At 40.9% G+C, this 19,065-nt stretch overlaps 1 protein-coding gene across 13 annotated transcripts in view; it reads right to left on the reverse strand.

Annotated features, from left to right (window-relative positions):
• Positions 1–3,869: 3,869 nt before the first annotated feature.
• The window catches only part of ARHGEF28 (Rho guanine nucleotide exchange factor 28), a 344,670-nt gene continuing 329,474 nt past the window's right edge, over positions 3,870–19,065 (reverse strand). For all 13 annotated transcript variants that reach the window (XM_059878798.1, XM_059878797.1, XM_059878796.1 and 10 more), the window contains 1 exon segment: positions 3,870–5,082. In XM_059878798.1, the coding sequence (XP_059734781.1) occupies positions 4,919–5,082 (164 nt within the window). In that variant the 3' untranslated portion in view covers positions 3,870–4,918.

Below are 19,065 nucleotides of genomic sequence, written 5' to 3' on the forward strand. Positions count from 1 at the left end.
CTCCAAGGCATGAAAGTGAAAAGTGAAAGTGAAGTCACTCAGTCGTGTCCAACTCTTCGCGACCCCATGGACTGCAGCCTACCAGGCTCCTCCGTCCATGGGATTTTCCAGGCAAGAGTACTGGAGTGGGTTGCCATTGCCTTCTCACTAAAGTTGGTGGGGTGCAATTGCTTTTCTCCCTCCTCCCACCCTCGGGCCCCCTAAACCCACTCCCCCACACCGCATTCCCCATTGGGTTGCCCCTGGTCTTTGCGGCTGCAGCCCAGGGGAGCAGAGGCAGGAATGCCACGTTTGTGTCCTCCCTCTGCCTGGCTCCAGCTTGCCAGCATCCCCCAGAAAGGAGTTTATACCTTCGTCTGCTGTCCTGGTTTTTACACTGTCGTCCAGCAGACACCTCCAGATCGCCTGGCTCTCTTGGCAAGCTGGGCTTGTGCTTGCATTCCCACAGCACTGTATATATTTCACTGTGAAGTACTGACACACTTTAAAGCTGCTGACTGAGGGTCTGGGTTCCTACCAGCTGAAATCTAGGTGCTGACTAAGGTTCCCTGCCACCCTGGAAGACACTGATAGGTTTCAACACAATCTCCACCACTGGGAACCACTAAAAACAAACAAGGCTGCTTGGACAATCCCAAAGGTTTGGGAAACAACCCAAAGCTAGGGCAGGTTTGAACAAGAAGGTTCAATCTCCTATGCAAGACCAATGTTTCAAGATCAGGAGAGATGGCTGTTTCATATATTATGCAGAAACCCCACACTCAGGTAAAAGGAAAAAAAAAAAGGAATGTGTTCCAAAGGAAAGAAAAAGATAAAACCTCAAGAAAACCTTACTGAAATGGAGATAAGAAAATAAAGCAGACAAGCAAAGTGAGTCTTTCCCCCTCCCCCAGCTCCTTTTTTTCCTCCACTTAAAACTCTTCGACTCATCTGAGTCTTCAGTTCATCCCACAGAAGAAATTGACATATTTTCTGGGTCCCTCTATTCCTATAAGCATCTTCAGGTAGCCCCCAGTAACCCCTTTACTTTCAGCTTCTTGTGGTTTAGGATCTGTAGGTAGACACCCAAGTAGCCTTTTGACCAGAACCCAGTTGCTCTATGGTGGAGGTGGGTGTGGAAGGGCGAGGTGACAGGGTGCCCTCCTTTTGTCTAGCACTTAGCAAACAAAATCGCTGAGACTCCCAACGTGTGCAGCAGAGAGAGCTTGTTCTTAAGGCAGCCGAGCGAGAAGACTGAGGAGTACATCTCAAGTATGCCTCCCAGAAAAGTGAACTGCTGGGGAGTTGGGGTATTTATGGGATAACAAATAAACATGGGGAGCGTGGGGAAAGGATGGGAAAAGGTGCGGTAATCCTGGTTTTGCTCAGGTGTAACTGAGCTCCAGGGCTCTGCACGTTCTAAAATGGAGGCACTTAACACAAACTGAGGGTGGAGTTTTCAGCCCTTGGCCGACGAAAGGTCACAGAGCAGACACTCACGCATGCCCAGTTGGAGGGTTGTGGGCCTATCCAGTCTTAACCAGCTCAGCTTCAACTAGACACAGCTGACTCCAACTCCTGGAAAACAACTTGTTTGGGCAAATCTCTTCTTGTTTAGGCTCCGTGCCTCTTGGAGGACATGCAGGTTTTTTGTAGATGACCTGGATTAGTGAAGGCAGGTGAAATGGATTTGAATAACGATTTCCCCAGGATTTCAGCAGCCCTCCATCAAGTGGCTTTCTATGGCACCTGATCAAGTACCAAGTTCAGAGAGACATGTCCATGTTTCCCCACAACTTGTACTAGAGTGCTTGAAAGAGGCCAAAATAGATGGATTTTTTTCCTGACTATTTTGATCGCGAGGGGAGGAATTCCTTCTGCGGTGCCTCCAAATATATGTTAGATTTATGTTCTACATGGTCCATGCTAAGTCACTTCAGTCATGCTAGGACTCCTTGTGATCCTATGGCCTGTGGCCTGCCAGGTTCCTCTGTCCATGGGGATTCTCTAAGCAAGAATACTGGGGTGAGTTGCCATGTCCTCCTCCAGGGGATCTTCCCGACCCAGGGATCAAACCTGTGTCTCCTGCAGCTCCTGCTCTGCAGGCAAATTCTTTACCACTGCGCCACCAGGGAAGCCCCTTTCTAAATATTACTGGCCCCCAACATGCCCTTTCTCTGAGCTCCCATAGCAATCTGTGTATCTCTTTTCATGTGTTTGTCTTCAACAGTTTTCAGGCTTGTTCATCTTTGCCTGCTTCTAACAGATTGTTTAGTCTTTAGCAGACAGTCAATAAATGTTTATTGAGCAAGCTGAATGGAAGTTTAGAGATGCAAATAAGTTAAAAGCTAACCTTATAAAGTCTTAGTCCACTCTTATACTGGAAATTTTCAGACTCCTGACCCTTCAGTGTTTCTGGCTATGCAGGTACAATCTGCCTAAGGACTGACCAATTATTAAAGGAGCTTGTGATATGATAATAATAGCCAGAATATGTTGTGATTATTATGCCCCAGGCCTCTGTTACAAACACACTGCATAATCACTTAATTCTCACAATTCCATAAGGTAATCATCCTAGTTTTTTTTTAATGAGGAAGCTTAAGACCTAGAGAGTTGAAGAGATAGGCCAAGGACACAGCCAGGAAATGGATCGTCCAACTCCAGAATTGATATTCCTCTCTCATTAAGACAGAGATGGCTGAACCTTAATAATTTTAGTTTGATTCCAAGTTTGAACAGTGAGCCCTACCTCGGTCACAGAAAGGAATACCTAACTCCTTTTCATTTTTTTGTAATCCCATGATTTCACCTTGTTCACCTTCTTCATTTCATATTTTCCTATATACACCACCTCCTCTGCAGCAAGTATTTTCAGTCTTTTCTGAATTGTGAGTGGGCTAGAAAGTGTTACAGGACTCCAACAATTATGCAGTCCTGATGAAGTACAGAGAAGCTTGGACTGCAAATGAGATGCACATGAATTTATGAAGCTTGGAAGGGACAGGGCAGAAATGCTGCTTTCATTCTACAACAAATCTTTAAAGGGATGAATGTTTCCTTTAAGTTCTTCAGTTGGTGGGGAATATTCTTTGAGGGCAACTTATTTATGATGCTGAGAAACAGGGTGGTCTTCTCCTAAGATGAGTGAAACTGTATTGGAGTCACAGGGTGAATTCCACTGTGAACTGAGCTCATTACATAGTGAGGATAAAGTGGAAAGGAAAAACTTATCAAGAAAGCATTGAGAGTTAGACTCAGTTGACAAGTCATAATATTAAATTTAAAAATTACCAAGAGGAACCAATGAATAGAGATATATCAAATGATGCCAAAGCTTTCCCTGTGTGACTACCCAAAGTCCCATAGTTTACAGGGCTTGAAAATCAACTGAGCACATGTATTTTTAAAGAACTCTATGGGGATTTGAACATCTTTACCTATTTTCACATATGGTTATTTCCATATCCTCTGTCAGGAAAAAAGGAAAGATATTTATAGTTATTGGAGCAAGGATTTAGACTGAAATATCTATAAGATTTTTATTCAAAGGATAGGAAATTCTGGAATAGACATTATTGGAGAGAGAGGGAAGATAGATTTTTTTCTCTCTAGATGCCTGAGGAATAGAACATGCATCTTGTCATTTACAAGTTCATCTTGGAGATGAAGTGACTGATTAAAATTTTAATAAGACATATCCATCTGTGAAAATTAGTCTCTGAATGTAATATGATTGTGGCTAAAATGGCCAGAAGCAGTATTGAATGTCTGGGTGAATTTTGTATTTCTCTTTTATTTTCATTTTTAATAAGGGGAGGTTGTGTTTGAGGGTGATGTATATATTTTACAATGGCTCTACACAACTTAAAAATTTCAAAGTGAAAGGCTGAGGTAAAAGATATTTATTGACACTGACAAAAATATATACAAATACTTGTGAAGAACAAACTGAAAACATTTCTTGGTTTATTTTCTCACAAAAGACTCCTATTACCCTGAAGGCAAGATGTGCCAATGTTCCTCTGTGGAAAAGCACATTCCGGCAGCAAGTTTCACCAAGAGGGCAGCTTTTATCCTTGAATCTCTGCAGGGCAGAGGTCCTTCTGGTGAGTGGTTGTCCTTGGTGTTTCCGAAGCTGGTGGAGACAGGGCCAGGTGACGGAAGCAAGGTCATTACTAAAGCCTCGCTGCAGTAATAAAATTTCATTACTGAAGTTTTACATCAAACTGACTTGTTGGGGCTCTGCCTCTGGGCTGTGTTCAAAGAGGATGCTGAACTGTGACTTGAAAGACCACAAGCATTAGGACCTAGAAAGTGCACCTGAAAAGGCTCCGGCCCACGTCCTAAGTGTCCAGATTGTGTCCGTAGCAGAGCGGCCAGCTGGTTAGGACAGGTGCCCAGACAGGGACTCCTTGGTTGCATGGTGACTGTTGCAACTCACCACCATGACTGACTCCTTTGATGTCCCAAGACTAGCCAAGAAAAGATTGTTCCTACATCTTTCTCTGCCTTTGAGGCCCCTGAGGCCACTCTCCCTAACCAGCTTCCATGATTGTGAAAGTCTGCCCATTATATTACTCTTTCTATCCAAAGGGCTTCATCTCGATCTTAAGAGGCATTCCAAAAACCAGATGACCCAGTACAGAACACTCTGCGGGGTTCTACTCTAGGGTTCCAATAACTTTGAAATTTTTCCTGCTTATCTAAAGTCAATTTCTCCTCCAAAAATCAGAAATTAGGTGTGATAAGTTAATGATGATACACAGTTGTTTCAATAATTTAATTATTAGACTCATGCCCCTCAAATAAACCTGCACAAAATATTAAACATTACTCCTAAAGTACTTTGGACAGTCACACACATCAAGAGAGGAAAAAAAAAGAAATCTCCCCAAAATGCCAGTATGTTGTCTCATTTGGAAAAATAACAACACAATTAGAGGTAAACAATATTTTCTTCTGCTCCATTTCCAGTTTCCCCGTCTTGTCTGGTCACTCTCTGTAGATTTAGCTTTTCTTCTGCTATAAACGTCTGCAGCCGAGGGCTGTGTGGATTTGAGTCATGGAGGGGTGGGTATGCAGTCTGAGAGATGTTCACATCTGCAACAGACAGACAGCACAGGTCACGGGAGAGTCAGGTTGAGACCCACAAGGCAGGTGACACTATGAATCAGAGACAGAGCCCTCAAAGGCTGGGCAATACCATGCCCACAGAGCCAGCCATGGAGAGAATGGCGGAGTCCCCTGAGAAAGGAACAAAACAGGTATCTTGTGATTTAATCAAAATCATTAAAATCTTTGGTTGGGTGTATAAACGTCTCCTGAGGCTAAAAAACAACCTTTACAAAATACTCCCAGTAAAATGTGAAACAAATAAAGACTTGTCACCATTTGTAAGCTGATCAAACACCACACCTGCTGAGACAGGGGTCCCAGGTATTTTTGAAAAGGTGTTCAATGTCCTAGAAATACAGTATCTATCTGGCTATGTGCAATAAGCCATATCTGCCTCTGCAAGGATCTTCCCTCACAGTATCTCAAAGTCAAGAACTGACTGGAAGACTCAAATAATGTACCTGGGATTTTCCTGATGTGGGTGAGAGGCAGGGAGAAAGGACAGAGACCCTGCAGCCTCACCAGTATGCAAATCTGTTAACACCCCACGAATCACTTAGCAAGAGCAGCCAGGTTCCTGGGGAAAATCATTTCAATATCAACTCTAACTGGGTTTGTTATTTTTCTGGTTACCTAGCAACAGCAGGGCATAATCTATTTTCCCCTTTTCTGATTAAACTCTCTCATACATGATTTAAAGGGAAGGCAAAGCGGGGGACGGTGGAGGGGGTGATTTGAAAAAAATAAAAGCACAGCTCTTGCTACAAACCATGCTCTGTGGATTGCTCCACTGACCACCCTCCCCGAAGCTTGACTATGTGGCAAAATTACAAATAACCAGTTTCAAGAGGAGCAAAAAGCAGAGTATATATGGAAACCCAGGTGGGGAAAATGCAGAGCCCCGAGGCCCACCTGTTCTTTTTTCAGCCACTAACAAGAGGTCATTATAATCCTTATAACATTTTACTGAAAGCCTCTATTATTTACATGGATACACATAACTGCCACTATTCTGATGATAAAAATGCTTGTAATTTTTACCCTCCTGACAAGGATCTTTGGTTATTAGAGAAGGCAGGAAGCAAGGCCTGGCTGGAATGAAGAGCTAAACGTCCTCACAAGGCACCATCTTCAGGGAGGCGGCTTCCTTTGCTACACCTCCTTTTCTCACTTCTAACAGGAGGCAGAGCCAACGGAGAGGGGAAGCCAGGGCCACAGGAAGTAGACACAGTCACCTGGAGCAGCTGACCTTTGCCTCCAGGCCAGCTGAGGAGGATCCTGGGCGGAGGCGGAAGGAGAAGAGGGGAAGGGGAAGGGAAGGGAGGAGGAAGAAAGGAGGGGCAGGGAGGGGTTGGAGAAAGGAGGGGAGACTGTACTCCATAGCTCTGCCCAAAGGTTCAGACCATTCCTGACTCTAGGTATCAATGGGACACTAAGAAAACGATCCATTTACATTGAGGTGACTTGATTCTCCTGACCTTGATTCCAAATCCTGTACCTCAAATACAGGGTATTCATTCACTACTAAAAACATAACTACTGAAAATACCTCTAAATCCACCCTGTGTACAGGGCCTTCTCCAGGTAGGGGAGCTGTTCCAAGCTGTTTACAGTCATTATCCCCTTAAGCCTCCAAATGTCATCACCCACAATTTACAGATTGAGAAGCTGAGGCTCAGACTAGTTAACTTCTTGTCCACCATGCAGCTAAGGGAAGTAATCCAGAATGGAACTCAGAAGTCCATTGCCACATGTTCATCTGCTCAAGACCCTCATGGTCCTTATTCCTCGTTGTGCTGGAAATGACCTGACAATCTTTGCTGAATTAAGACACCCTGGATGTTTAATGTGTAATCTCCCTAAGGATCACATTTTGAAGAGTCACTTACCAAAAAAAAAAAAGAAAGAAAAACACATTCTGAGCTCCTCAAAACTGACATAGTAATTATTATAAAATTAGGTACCTCTCTCATTTAATCAGGTAAACCCCAGGCAATGAGTTCACTATCAGGGCAATATAAATCAACCTAGAATGTTTTTCCTCCTATGCCTGTCTGAGGTCATCACACATTTTCACAATTTCAGCTCCTGGTCCCAGCCCTTAAAACCATTTCACCTCTAAAAATAAATATTCCAGTTAAACTACTGATGTTGTACATCATGTGCAACCTAAAAAACAAAAACACACCTCAAAACTTGCACCTAGCAGACGCTGACGGATTGCAGAGCAGTTCACTTAGGCCACAGGCCACAGCAGTGTCTCCTGACCCACAGAAGGTGCAGCCAGGGCACAAGAGGCACTACGTGGAGGATGAACAAACATCCACTGAACGAGGCCATTGGGAAGTGATGGCTGACAAATGTGACACAGCAGGGCACAACGGAAGCCCCTAATCCACATACGTTCCCCTCTCGGGTACGAAACATGCAGCAAAGAATCCAAAATACTGGTGAGTCTAGGTATCTGGGAAGTCCCCGTCATGGTTTCAAGAGAAGACTTGTTCAAAAAGAGCCAAAGAACCAAACACATACCAGAAAGAATTCTTTTATCTTAAATTGTAGGCTCCAGTTCAGGAAGACAGAGAACAAAGAATAAACATGGGTGGTGGGAGGGAGATTTTTTCATTTGTGAGTAAAGGGGGTATAGAGGTATTTTTCATCAGAACTTTTTCAAGTAAGAATAAAAATACAGGAAAAAACATCTTCTGGACCCTAAAGTGAATGAACGGCCCACATTGAAATCCCAGATGTATTAAGGTTATGCTGTATATCACCTGGAGGGGAACTCAATTTCCTTCTTCATGTTCCTTCTTGGTTTCTACCTGAACTATTTAGGCAAGGTCAGACAGTCTGTCTTTGAAATTAGAAACCATGCCATGATTTCTGATTTTATTACTCCATTTCAACCCTGAAAGAATCCTAGCCCAGCAATTGTATATTTCTCAAGGTCAGCCACCTTTTTCCACACGTTCCACCCTAGAGAGTATGATCACCATATAGAACCCTAAACTGAAAAAACATTTGTTAAAGTAAAACCACTCTGATTTAGAAAGCAGGATTCTTGGGGAGTAGAATTAATCATCCAGTTTTATTTGTGATCAAAATGCCTGTAAATTACTGGAAATAGAAATATTACTTCATTTTTTTAAATAAGCAGAGAAATATTAATACAATCATAATTTGGTCAACTAAAAACCAAATGCTATTATGATTAAATAAAATGTCAAACTCTAAAGAACATTTTAATCTATACAACTGTCTCTCTTCGATGACATAAAAGAAATAATTTGATCCTTATCATACCTCTGGAAACTCAACAGAGTGAACATACAGTCAGTTCAGTTCAGTCACTCAGTCATGTACGACTCTTTGCGACCCCATGGGTTGCAGCACGCCAGGCCTCCCTGTCCATCACCAACTCCCGGAGTTTACCCAAACTCATGTCCATTGAGTCGGTGATATCCATCTCATCCTCTGTTGTCCCCTTCTCCCCCTGCTTTCAATCTTGCCCAGCATCAGGGTCTTTTCTAATGAGTCAGTTCTTCTCATCAGGTAGCCAAAGTATTGGAGTTTCAGCTTCAACATCAGTCCTTCCAATGAATATTCAGGACTGATTTTCTTTAAGATGGACTGGCTGGATCTCCTTGCAGTCCAAGGGTCTCTCAAGAGTCTTCTGCAACACCACAATTCAAAAGCATCAATTCTTCAGCAATCAGCTTTCTTTATAATCCAACTCTTACATCCATACATGACTACTGGAAAAACCATAGCTTTGACTAGATGGACCTTTGTTGGCAAAGTAATGACTCCGCTTTTTAATATGCTAAGTTGGTCATAGCTTTTCTTCCAAGGAGCAAGTGTCTTTTAATTTCATGGCTGCAGTCACCATCTGCAGTGATTTTGGAGCCCCCAAAATAAAGTCTGTTTCCATTGTTTCCCCATCTATTTGCCATGAAGTGATGGGACCGGATGCCATGATCTTCGTTTTCTGAATGCTGAGTTTTAAGCCAACTTTTTCACTCTCCTCTTTCACTTTCAACAAGAGGCTCTTCAGTTCTTCGCTTTCTGCCATAATGGTGGTGTCATCTATGTATCTGAGGTTACTGATATTTCTCCCGGCAATCTTGATTCCAGGTTGTGCTTCATCCAGCCTGGCATGTTTGCATGATGTATTCTGCATATAAGTTAAATAAGCAGAGTGACAATGTACACCCTTGATGTACTCCTTTCCCAATTTGGAACCAATTCTAACTGTTGCTTCTTGACCTGCCTACAGATTTCTCAAGAGGCAGGAAAGGTGGTCTGGTATTCCCATCTCTTTCAGAATTTTCCACAGTTTGTGGTGATCCACACAAAGTCTTTGGTATAGTCAATAAAGCAGAAGTAGATGTTTTTCTGGAACTCTCTTGCTTTCTTGATGATCCAACTGATGTTGGCAATTTGATCTCTGGTTCCTCTGCCTTTTCTAAATCCAGCTTGAACATCTGGAAGTTCACAGTTCACGTATTGCTGAAGCCTGGCTTGAAGAATTTTGAGCATTACTTTGCTAGCGTGTGAGATGAGTGTAATTGTGCAGTACTTTGAACATTCTTTGGCATTGCCTTTCTTTAAGATTGGAATGAAAACTGACCTTTTCCAGTCCTGTGGCTACTGCTGAATTTTCCAAACAATGAGTGAACATTATTAACCTTAAAATAAGAACAAATAACCTGAAACACATCAAAGCCTAAACTAAGTGAAGGAGTACAATCTTGGTGTATGGGCTTCCCTGGTAGATCAGCTGGTAAAGAATCTGCCTGCAATGAAGGATACCTGGGTTTGATCCCTGGGTTGGGAAGATCCCCTGGAGGAGGACATGGCAATCCACTCCAGTATTCTTGCCTAGAGAATCCCATGGACAGAGGAGCCTGGTGGGCTACAGTCCATGGGGTTACAAAGAGTCGAAAACGACTCAGCGACTAAGCACACATATGGTTTTTTCCTATGTAGCTGAAATTTTCTTCACAGCCTAAAACTTCATCCTTCACAAGAAATTTCCTTAGACTTCTTGTAGGGTCTATGTCAGTCTTCTCATGAAGTTTCTAAAAATTATAAATGCCCACATTTTGGCAGGTGCTATCCCCTTTGTCTTATGGGTGGGAAGCAGAAAATGCCCAGGCCATTGGGCTGCAAGATGCACTGATACTCAGAGACAGTTCTTCAAACGCCCCCATTTTTAGCCCTTTGTTGCAACCTGTTGGTTGACATTTGAAGTAATCATTTCACCCTGCTCACCTGCTATTGGAATTTCAAACTATTAAGGAAGAGAACATGGGGTCTGGGACAACATACAACCTTAGGGATCAGCTCCTGAAAAGCTGACACAAGCCAGAAGGAAAATCAGCCTTCCCTCCAACAGTCCCTCATTATCATTATTCTTTTGAGCCCACAGGATAATCAGTTATTTTTAAGACCAAACAGTAATGTCAAGGTGTAAAATGCAACCATGTCTCACACTGGAAATGAATGAAGTGCTTCCCAAGCTGAGACATGACCTTTTATAGCACAAGGTAAAATGTCACTTCTGCTCTCTGGACTTCAGTTCATGAATGACGCAACCAAAATCATTCAGGCCCTCTTAGACTTCTTATATTGTGGGAGAATTTTTTCATCTGTGTTTTGGCTCAGTAATGCACCAAATACTATTCTAGAACTGCAACAAATGGATGCATTTCTCAACTGCTTTTTGCTCAAGGAATACAAATTTATTACCTTAAGTTGCATTTAAAAGAATGTTTTTAGGGTAATTTCCAGACCTATGTCCCATCCTTCTACTTTTAATCTTCCTAACAACATGTATATGAATTGAGCACAAATAGCCCTCAGAGTACAGTATTTGGAAAGCTACCTAATAAGTGGAAGATAAGGTCCACGGTCAAACTCTACACTTGATCTTCCCTTCTATGAACAGCAAACCTAAGAGTAATTCGTCATAAAGTACAGAGTTGTTTATTGTTGTAAAATATTTAATTCAAGTAGTCTTTGCCTTTTTCTGGATTTTCTGAACAGAAGCGCATTTAAAATCCTGATAATTTTTAAAGACAAGCTTTGTTTCAATTTAAAAGCTCCAGTATAACTTCTGTCATAAACATTAACTCTCTAGGTCTGAATTTAGCTCCCCATTACCTGTCGGCCAGGCAGCCAGCAGCCCAGTGCTACAAAAGCATGTTGAATCGATACTGGGATCATTGGTGATGCCATGTCAGGTTTCTCGTGTCTTATCCCATTCCATTCTCCAACAAGCCTCACAAAACAGAGTTTCATGTCCTCTGGGTCTTGGCTCCATTCTTATTTATTTTAATGAACTGTTCTGACTTATGCTCCTTATTACCGTATCCCTTGTGTGTGTTCCTAAAATCAAAATTTACACTTTTCTAGAATAACACCACTTCAAAAAGAATTGTGATTCATGTTCTAAGTCTGTGAATAAGCTGTATTCCCCATTTAATGACCGATTCATGCTTGTTCTGCAAAACATTTTAAAAATTGTTTCCTGATGGCATTACTGGCAATCACTATTTTTTTCTCATGAGCACTAATGCATAGCATTTTCCTTCTAATGGAAAACACTTATTGTACAAAACTCAAGGTGTCCTCAGAGTGGAAGAAAATTGGTCTCTCTCACTAATTGTGCTCAACTGCATTTCCCATAGCGAGCCACAAACAACATGTAGGCATCTGGCATAAAAACCAATCTGGAGCTGATATCTGAAGGCAAAGACCCAGTGAGTACTATGATTCCCTTTATTACTCCTCAAATACCAATACTGCACCGGAAATAAAATAGCTGAAGTGTGCTCTGGGAAGGGAGTGTGTGCACATGAATGCGTGTGGTGTACACGTGTAAATTTGTAATGTAAGAAAGCAAACGGAAAAAATTTTAAGTTGTGACTGTTAGAGTTGGGCTTTATTTTCTTACCAGTAATTAACATATTAGGAATTCTAAGTTGGTTATATGGATAACACTGACAAGAAGCACAGAAACTGAAGCAGTCAATGTAATGAAGATAAAACCGTATTAACACAAGACGCATTACGGTATGTCAGTTCTCTGTGTGAACTGTGGCTTGCTCTTAGCCTAGAAGGGTGCCCATGTTACCAAGTCTTGACCTTAACATCAGAAAGCCTCACAGGAGGATGGGACAAGCACCTCCACCTTCCCCTCTTCTTTGAGATGCATTTCAAGGTGTGTTTCTCTAATCAGGACACTAATAGGTATTACTGATAAAAGAATATAGTGATCAAGCAAGTTGATGAAACTCTGGGTTAATCAAGTTTCTTTACTGACAGACTCCTCAGAACTTCAGTAGGCTCACCTGTATTATAAATTTCTAAGAGGGAAAAACTGTATGTGGCAGGCCACAAACTCAGGGAGATTTTGCTCACAGTGTACTTCACAGTGCTGTGTTCTGTGTAGTACACTTGGGGGAATGGTGTACTAGAGAGTAATAAGTCTATTATAGACCAAGAAAGGAAAAGACAATAAATGACCAACATGCAAGATAAATCAGGGGTGGGAAGCTGGAAATAGGTGAGATTTTCCAAATTCAGAAACTCTGAACCCTGTACGTAATGTCTGTTTGAGGACTCAATCATCATCAACAGTTCCTAAAAGCATTTGGAAAAGAGCTGATGGGGGATGTTTTAATGGATGGATCAAGCTGGCAGCACCTGAACCCATGCATCAATCTTAATCAGAAAAACAGATATAGCAAGCCTCCTAATAGGATGCAAGAGGAAATAATTCAACATATACAATATAGGGGGTAGACAACTCCAGTTGGGAGAATGGCATTGAAATATGTATAATATCATATATGAAACGAGTCGCCAGTCCAGGTTCGATGCACGATACCGGATGCTTGGGGCTGGTGCACTGGGACGACCCAGAGGGATGGTATGGGGAGGGAGGAGGGAGGAGGGCTCAGGATGGGGAACACGTGTATGCCTGTGGCGGATTCATTTCGATATATGGCAGAACCAATACAATATTGTGAAGTTTAAAAATAAAATAAAATTTAAAAAAATAAATAAATAAAGATTGTATCTAGTCAAGTATCCAATATCTACCCCCAACTACCAGTTTACATACAGGAAATACAGGGACAGAAGATTATGTTAAGTGATAGCACAGGGATGCAGTCAGCAAAACCCAGAACGTAGCAAGTTCTTCAGAAAATACAACTTTTTCAGAAAAAAAGTCTTTTCAGCAAATATACAACCCAGTCTTTTCAATAAATTGTAAGATTATTTTTTTTTAAGGTGAGGGAACTTTAGATTAAGAGAGACTTGAAAGATATACAAACCAGATGCAACATATGCAATTATTTGGATTCCAAACAAAGAGAAAAAATTGAGACAATCAGAGAAATTCAAGTACTCAGAGTATGATTTTAAGTTTTTACTTAAATTACTTTTTTAATGTTAAATTTTTTAAGGTGTAATAATGATACTGCAGTGACATTTAAAAAGAGAAAGAAAGAGTATATATCTTCTGGAGAAAGATACTGAAGTATTTTTAGATGAAATGATAGGAAGTCCTGGATTTGCTTAAGATAACCTAATATGAGAGGACAGAGAAAAGTTCATCAATGAACCAGACTGGCTATCGGTAATTATTAATTCATTAAATGATTCTCTCTACTTTTGTATTTGTTTCATGATCAATTTTTTAAAAGTCCATAGTCTTTCATGAATATGTTAGTTGCTCAGTCATGTCTGAGTCTTTGCCACCGCATGGACTGTAGCCCACCAGGCTCCTCTGTCCATGGAATTCTCTAGGCAAGAATATTGGAGTGGGTATCCATTCCCTTCTCCAGGAGATCTTCCTGACTCAGCCATCAAACCAGGGTCTCCTGTATTGCAGGCAGATTCTTTACTGGCTAAGCCACCAGGGAAGCCCATATACTTGGATTTTAAAGGGGCTCTGTTATTCTAATAGCATAGCTTCATATATCTGATATAAACAGAATACTATGATAATAAATTAGATGCCTCTTTCTGGATGTGAAATATGTCTAGATCAATTTTATTACAACTGTATGACAAGTCATTGGCAAGTGCTGTGTAGGGGTTTATATCTATTTAGAAAGATAAACAATTTCTATGTACATGTTCCATAAAATAGATGAGGTTCATTTGTGTTTAACAGCTCGCTATAAAAAATAATACAGATTCAGATACGGTCTTCACTCCTGTCTAGAAAATCTAACATCTCCTAGTGAAATATAATTCAGAAAAGATTTCATTTTATATCCTTGGTCCATTTGTCCATGGCAATAATTGATAAGGTTCATTTGGAATTTGGATTTCTATTCTTTAGCCTTCTAAAAATTAAAAAGCTTGATTAAAAAATTTTTTTTAATTTAAGAGTTAAAAATTAAAAAGCAATATTTTTTTAAGAAATAGGAACTAAAAGTTATACATCCAGTCCAACAATATCAAAGTTAATTGCAGTTCCTAGTGATAGTAGATGTCAATATATATTGTCAAATGAATTAATGAATTAGTGAATACCTTATTCAAAAATTCTGTCTACTCTAATTAGATTTGTGGGAATCACCAATTTGGAATTCTTATATTTAGAAAATACCTTACAATTTCATTTATTCTAATCCTCATCTTCTCAGCAGAAATCAAGTTGAAAATGGAATCAAGATAGAACTGCATAATAGAACTTCTCTCTTTAAGCCACTAACATTATTTGACTTTGATTCAAACATTCAATGCAATTCAAAACTTCACACTAATCCAAAATGGTAGGTATGCTATGGAATATGGAAAAGAGAGCCTAAAAGAGAGGCAAACCTAACTTGAAAACAAAACACAACTCAGGAACACAAGAAGCTGAACACAAGAAAGCATCCAAGCACCACAATAAACAATCTTTAAAAATGTATTTTAAAAATATTTCAGCCACCAAGTAAGTTTCCATAAAATAGGAACTATAACAGAACAAGAAAAAACTATCCTAGAAATTAAAAATTTGCTAGCTGAATTTTTTTTTTTTAATCAATGAAATATTAGAAGGTTAAAGGCAAGAAAATCTCCCAGGAAGTAGAACAAGAACATGAAGAAATGGAAATGAATAGAAAAAAACAAAACAGAAAAATCAGAGGCTCTAAGAGATTTAATTTATAACCAGAAAGAGTTCCAGTAAGCTGAAGACTAGCCCAGTTTTTTAAGGAAGAAAATGTCACAGATTCAAAGGAAATAACAGTATATTTCTCAACGGAAAGAACCTAATGAGTACCTAGTAAAAATGATTTTAATAAAAGACTATACTAAGGCATATTATAAAATTCTCCAGGAATGAATAAAGTGATCATTCTAGAGACTCCCAAAGCACAAGCGGGTTACAAATAAAGGATTAGGAATCAGAAAGGCATTAGACTTTTCAACAGCACTGCTGAGAAGTGGAAGAATCAAATCCTTCAGAATTCTGAAGGAAAATGATTTCGATCTAGAATTCTAAGCCCAGATATATTATAAAAACCAAGTGTAAAAGTAGCAAAAATAAATAAATGAAATGAAAGATACATTTTATGCTTTTATTTAGTTGGTTCATTTCATGTGATGGTAAGTGAATTATCACTTAGTAACAGATATCAGCAAAAGAATAGGAAAGATACACCCATTTGAATGCAGAGTTCCAAAAAATAGCGAGGATAAGAAAGCCTTCCTCAGGGATCAGTGCAAAGAAATAGAGGAAAACAATAGAATGGGAAAGACTAGAGATCTCTTCAAGAAAATTAGAGATACCAAAGGAACATTTCATGCAAAGATGGGCTCAATAAAGGACACAAATGGTATGGACCTAACAAAAGCAGAAGATATTAAGAAGAGGTGGCAAGAATACACAGATGAACTATATAAAAAAGATCTTTACAACCCAGATAGTCCCGATGGTATGATCACTCACCTGGAGCCAGACATCCTGGAATGTGAAGTCAAGTGGGCCTTAGGAAGCATCACTATGAGCAAAGCTAGTGGAGGTGATGGAATTCCAGTTGAGCTATTTCAAATCCTAAAAGATGATGCTGTGAAAGTGCTGTACTCAATATGCCAGCAAATTTGGAAAACTCAGCAGTGGCCACAGGACTAGAAAAGGGCAGTTTTCATTCTAATCCCTAAGAAAGGCAATACCAAAGAATGCTCAAACTACCGCACAATTGCATTCATCTCACATGCTAGTAAAGTAATGCTCAAAATTCTCCAAGCCAGGCTTCAGCAATATGTGAACCGTGAACTTTCCGATGTTCAAGCTGGTTTTAGAAAAGGCAGAGGAACCAGAGATCAAACTGCCAACATCCGCTGGATCATTGAAAAAGCAAGAGAGTTCCAGAAAAACATCTACTTCTGCTTTATTGACTATGCCAAAGCCTTTGACTGTGTGGATCACCACAAACTGTGGAAAATTCTGAAAGAGATGGGAATATCAGACCACCTTCCCTGCCTCTTGAGAAATCTGTATGCAGGTCGGGAAGCAAAGGTTAGAACTGGATGTGGAACAACAGACTGGAAAAGGAGTAGGTCAAGGCTGTATAACATCACCCTGCTTATTTAACTTATATGCAGAGTACAACATGAGAAATGCTGGGCTGGAAGAAACACAAGCTGGAATCAAGATTGCCGGGAGAAGTATCAATAACCTCAGATATGCAGATGACACTACCCTTATGGCAGAAAGTGAAGAAGAACTGAAGAGCCTCTTGATGAAAGTGAGAGAGAGTGAAAAAGTTCGCTTAAAGCTCAACATTTGCCAAGGTCCAGCCCCGGTGGATCCAGGGAATTCGAAGCGGGGACGGCGTCGGTGAGGGTCAGGAAATAACTGCTTAATTAAACGTTAATTAAGGATATAAAGAGTGGTGAAATAAGGATAGCTCAGTGAGGAAATTCAGTGGAGAAAAGAGGCTGAAATAAGGATAGCTCAGTGAGGAAATTCAGTGGAGAAAAGAGGCTGAATAATTCAGCCAGAAGGTGAGAGAAAGAACGACATGGGGAGACCAAGTTTCGGTGAACAAGGCCCACACTTTATTTTCCAAAGTAGTTTTTATACCTTAAGTTAGGCATAGAGGATAATGGGGGAAGGGGTAGAGTCATGCAGTAAGCCAGGCTTTCTTCCTGCAAACTTATCATATGCAAAAGCTTAGGTGATTTGCATCATCTTCTGGCCCAGAGGCCTGTTAACATTTTAAGAAACTTATTTTTCTCTAAAGGTGATTATTCTAAAGTTAGGTGCCACCCTCCAAAAGCATTAGATAAAGTTGCATTCCTACAGGGCAAAGGTGTGGTGGGCTATAACAAGAAAAAGAATTAACTCAAGTGTCCAAGATTACAAACATTAAAGCTACTACTTACACCAATAATATTAATCAATACACTGCCAGGGACACAGCAGGTAAGGGATATGGAGACTTAGCAGCAAACATTGGCCCAACAAGTGAAAAACCCTTCACCAATACAATTTCTAATCAATCTTTTAACTGCTCAAAGGAATCTGTATTTAGACAGTTTAGAACATCTCATGCCTCTCACAGTTGGGAGGCTCTGAGCAATCACATGTGGCCGGAAAAAACTATTTAGGCAGGCTAGAGGACTTTCAAAGGAGTTTGTAGGTTGAAACACTATCACACCCAGGAACTTTATTAACTGGAGCTGTAAGTTAATTCTTTTTTTTCAGAGAGAGGTAGTGGGGGACAGCCCCCCGTAAAGTCAGAGATGTAGCTGAGAGCACAAAGCAGAAAGTAGGCAGACTCTGGTTTTGGGGGTAGATGCTTGAGAATTTCCAGGGGGACTCCTGAGGCTCGATCCCGCCTTTGCGTATGCCCAGCCTCCTTCCTCATGACCTTTCCCAGGGGCGGAGCTCCTGCTCCCGGCAAACATTCAGAAAACTAAGATCATGGCATCCGGTCCATCACTTCATGGCAAATAGATGGGGAAACAGTGGCAGACTTTATTTTGGGGGGGCTCCAAAATCACTGCAGATGGTGACTGCAGCCATGAGATTATAAGACATTTACTCCTTGGAAGAAAAGCTATGACCAACCTAGACAGCATATTAAAAAGCAGAGACATTACTTTGCCAACAAAGGTCCATCTAGACAAGGCTATGATTTTTCCAGTAGTCATGTATTGACGTGTGATTTGGACTATAAAGAAAGCTGAGTGGTGAAGAATTGATGCTTTTGAACTGTGGTGTTGCAGAAGACTCTTGAGAGTCCCTTGGACTGCAAGGAGATCCAACCAGTCTATCCTAAAGGAAATCAGTCCTGAATCTTCATTGGAAGGACTGTTGTTGAAGCTGAAACTCCAATACTTTGGCCACCTGATGTGAAGAGCTGACTCATTTAAAAAGACCCCGATGCTGGGAAAGACTGAAAGTGGGAGGAGAAGGGATGATAGGGGATGAGATGGATGGCATCACCAACTTAATGGACGAGTTTGAGTAAATGCTGGGAGTTGGTGATGGACAGGGAGGCCTGGCGTGCTGCAGTCCGTGGGGTTGCAAAGAGTCAGACATGACTGAGCGACTGAACTGAAGTTTATGATAATCCATTTCAGCAGACCTAGAAAATACTAAGACGCTCCAAATCACACTTTGTGAACCACTGATCAAAATTACCAGCTTCCTGGGTGGCTCAGCAGTAAAGAATCCCCCTGCAATGCAGGAACCGCAGGAGATGCGGGTTTGACCCCTAGGTCAGGAAGATCCCCTGCAGGAGGGCACAACAACTTTCTAGTATTCTTTCAACCTACTTCTCCTGGATCTCCCGCACTGGCAGGAGGGTTACCATTTACCACCAGGGCTACCTGGGAAACCCAAGAAAGGAGATCCCTATTCTATACTCATGACATCAGCCAATATTTAGAAACCTACCAATACTAAGTGTTGGGGAAAATCTGGAGAAACTGGACCTCTCCTATTTT

This window comes from Bos taurus, chromosome 20 (genome assembly GCF_002263795.3).
Source record: "Bos taurus isolate L1 Dominette 01449 registration number 42190680 breed Hereford chromosome 20, ARS-UCD2.0, whole genome shotgun sequence".
NCBI lineage: Eukaryota > Metazoa > Chordata > Mammalia > Artiodactyla > Bovidae > Bos > Bos taurus.